Source organism: Panicum hallii, chromosome 7 (genome assembly GCF_002211085.1).
Source record: "Panicum hallii strain FIL2 chromosome 7, PHallii_v3.1, whole genome shotgun sequence".
NCBI classification, from domain to species: domain Eukaryota; kingdom Viridiplantae; phylum Streptophyta; class Magnoliopsida; order Poales; family Poaceae; genus Panicum; species Panicum hallii.
Window position 1 is genome coordinate 43,004,183 of NC_038048.1, and position 3,560 is coordinate 43,007,742.

General features: G+C 51.3%; 1 protein-coding gene across 2 annotated transcripts; it reads left to right on the plus strand.

Moving 5' to 3' along the window:
• The first annotated feature begins 2,136 nt into the window (after positions 1-2,136).
• Positions 2,137-3,032, plus strand: LOC112901516. Of its 2 annotated transcripts, XM_025970446.1 has the most exons (2): positions 2,137-2,710; positions 2,741-3,032. In XM_025970446.1, exons 1-2 carry the CDS (start codon positions 2,292-2,294, stop codon positions 2,847-2,849), a joined length of 528 nt encoding a protein of 175 aa, XP_025826231.1. In that variant the 5' UTR covers positions 2,137-2,291; the 3' UTR covers positions 2,850-3,032. The 2 variants fall into 2 exon arrangements, with proteins under 2 accessions (XP_025826231.1, XP_025826230.1); XM_025970445.1 differs by having other exon boundaries at positions 2,137-3,032.
• The last annotated feature ends 528 nt before the right edge of the window (positions 3,033-3,560 follow it).

The following is a 3,560-nucleotide window of genomic DNA, read 5'->3' on the forward strand; positions in this document are numbered from 1 at the left end:
AATCGAGGTAAATCATTGATTATCGATTTGTATCGGACGATTTTCAGTTCAGTTTGTATGCGTCTTGTATAGACTATGTACTCTTGTTTCTATACACTATAAGGTTTGTATGAACTATGCACTCTTTTGTTTCTGTGAACTATGAAGTTTGTATGAACTATGCACTTGTTTGTTTATATGAACTGTGCACTTCATGGTTTGTATATTTGTGCAAATTCATGTGCTTTATGCAATTTATGCAATTTTATGGGCAAAATATGTAAACATGTTTATTTCTTAGGCAATTCTATATGCAAAATTGTGCATGTATGTGTAATTTATCTAATATAATATAATACATAACCTAAAAAATTAAATGCTATCAAACCTTTATTTTTTTTCCACTGCCAAAACACATTTTCAGTAGGTGAAGCGATAAATAATTCAGTTTGCATCGATTATCAATGATAAATTGTTGATTTTCATTTTTTTTGAATTTAGGTCTCCTTACCGATCGGTTTTGGTGATTTTTCACCGATTTTCAATCGATTATCATTATCAGAGCTTACTGATAAATATTGCATCGCCGGTAAGTAATCATTGGGGCTTGCGTGGACCTGGCTACAAAGGAGCCAAGGATGACGCCCTCGTGGCCTATGGATTTTCTCCAACTAAAAACAGTGAAAAAAAGGACGGGGGATGCGAGCGGAGCTCCAGAGTAGATTCGGAAGGGAGGGACAAATCGATTCGGCCCAAGAGTGAAGTGACGTAAGCGATATGGTGGGCCAAATTTCGTACCATCGACCACCAAATTGAGGCCTTTTAGGCTAAACTAACAAAATTTATGATGATGGGCTGGGTTGGGCTGCTTGCATGCCAGGAGCAGACTGAGAGCGAGCCCGCATAAAACTAACTTTTCTTTTGAAAAAAAAACTGCACACGAAAGTAGTTGGAGGAGGCCTTTTAGGCTTATAATATCCCGGCCTAGCACATGCACCATTTTATTTTTTTATTTTATTACTAACGCAGTCTAAGTGCTTATAATAAACTCTATCACATCGAATATTTTGATACCAATTAGAAATATTAAATATAAATTAATTATAAAACTAACTGCATAAGCTTAGAACTTATTTGCGAGATGAATCTATTAAATCTACTTAATTCATAATTAACACATGTCTACTGTAGCATCACATGGGTTAATTATAGACTAATTAGGTTTAATAGATTCGTCTCGAAAAAATCTAGGAGCTATTAAATTTATTTTATCATTAATCTATATTTAATACTTTTAATTAGCATCCAACATCCGATGTGACGGGGTTTATAATAAACGGTGAAGTAACCAAACTCTGCCTAATGTTGGACTCCGCTTCTATAATAAAATGTTGAAGAGGAAATAATCGATTGTCCCGGCCTAGCCATTCGTTTCGTATCACAATACCCCGCGACTACCGATTTGTCGCGCCACTAACCACCTAACGTGCACCAAATCCCAACCAAAATAAGCACGGCGGCGGCCTGCCTCCGAGGCCCCAACACACGGACCTCTCCGAGCAACGTGGCCAGATCTCCGTCCCTGTCGTTACTCGTTACGCACGAAGATACGAATTGGTTCCGGATTACGTTCCCCCGCCCGCCGACGGATTGGACGACGCGTCGTCGTAAACATTTGAATACGGGGCCGTCGCCATGTGCCGGCACCGGCACCTACCAGGGGCCTGTGTACTGTACCAGCCGCCCACCAACTGACTGACGGTGCACCATCCTGCTTGCCGGGCGTGTCGTGGCAGAGACAGGTTCCTATCCGATCGATCTTCTCGGGTCTTTCTAGAGCGTGTCATGTCTGTCTGGTCCCATCATCTGGACAATGCTGTGCAACGCAACCAGCGATTTGGATCGAACTCGATCGGAAACTCCAAATGGTAGAAGCTGCAGATTCGGATTTGGAGAAAGGAGCTTGGCAAAGCACGCGGGAATAGTAGTGAATCCTACGTGGTACCAAAAGCTGCGCCGTCACTCCCCGACAGTGGGACACACCACACCGTTTGCTGAGGCTGATCTGATAATACAGGCGGCGCCGGATGGCCTGACCCTAGTCGTAGATGACCACGAACCCCGTGCCGCCCTTCACGAACCGTCCTGCCGAAACGCCGTTACGCCCGCGCATAAGAGAGCGTCGGAGTCGGGGTCCCCTGCCTTCCCCGCGTCCCTCTCCCTCCCCGATCCCGATCGCGAGCGGACGCGCGGCCTCCCCCTCTCCAGAACGCCCCCCGCCGCGCGGAGCGGATCGAGCGCGCGCGCGCGCGATGGACGAGTGGCGCTGCCGGCGGCACCCGCCCCTGCCGGGCGGCGGCGTGTGCCCGCACTGCCTCCGCGACCGCCTCCTCCGCCTCTGCCCCGAGTGCGCGCGCGCGCGGCCCTGCGCCTGCTCCTCCTCCGGCGCGTCCTCCCCGTCGTCGTCCTCGTCCCCCGGCGCCGGCGCGGCCGGCGGCCGGAACCACAGCCTCGCCGAGCGGGAGCGCCGGGTCGCGCGCTCGCGCTCCGTCGTCGCCGCGCACGGCGGCGCCGACGACCGGGGGCGGTCCAGGTCCGGGGTCTGGGGCTGGGTGTCGTTCCGGAAGCCACCTCAGCCGCCGACGCCGGACGCCGCCGCGGGGTGCAAGGACGTGGAGCAGGAGTACGACGACGCGGTGGCGCTGGCGCGGTCGAGGTCGGTGTCGGCGGAGCCGCCGGCCGCGGAGCCGAAGGCGGCGGGGCCGCCGAAGGCCGGGGGGTGGGGCAGGCTCATCCCCGGGAAGATCAAGGCGCTGCGGAGCCGGAAGTACCGCGGCGGCGGCGGCGATTGGCGGGACAGCGCGAGATGAAACCGATCGCCATTCGCGGGGTGCGCGCGCGATTAGGTCGGGTGAGTTTGTTACGTTGTTCGTCCCTGGATTAGGTGGTGGTGGTGGCTGATCGGTTGTTTCTTCCTCCTTTCATTTTCTTGACCGTGCGTGCCCGATGGCGCTGCGCTAATTTTCTGATCGAAACATCATTTTTTGTATAAATCAGTTGTTTTTGGTGCCGCAAGTTATAATCAGAGCTAATGTGAATATGTTGGTGGCTTCCAATCGTGCATTTCTCTGCCCTCGATTTTGAAAAGCATGTTAGGGTTATAGAGAAACTAATTTGTTGAGCTCCCGACCCAACGCACGTTGTTTAATCGGATGCTTCGTTCTCATTGTCTCTATGTATGGATGCTCCGCTACATTCGGATCCGTCGACGCGCCTGATGACCTCTCGGTTTTCCTTTTTGAGGGAAGGCACTGCCAGTCTACCAGGACGAGTATCCAAGCTGCGTCCAATGGCCTTCACGCGTCTTGCCACCGCGATGCCATCCCATGCAAAGAACAGAGGAGATGAGACAGGCAGGGCTGTTTCCGTGTTCGCTCCACGCCACCTGAAAACAATTCCGATCGTTGTGGGCCTTCTGCGACGGTTCGCCTTCCATCCCTGAACTTTTGGTGGGCCAAGTGGGCCAGATCTTCGTCCGACAAGAAAAAATACACAGCGTACACTAATATAATACTCCATCC

What these genes read in the sequence shown, in the direction of transcription:
- LOC112901516 (XM_025970445.1), top strand. Translation starts at nt 2,292, where the DNA reads ATGGACGAGTGGCGCTGCCGGCGGCACCCGCCCCTGCCGGGCGGCGGC.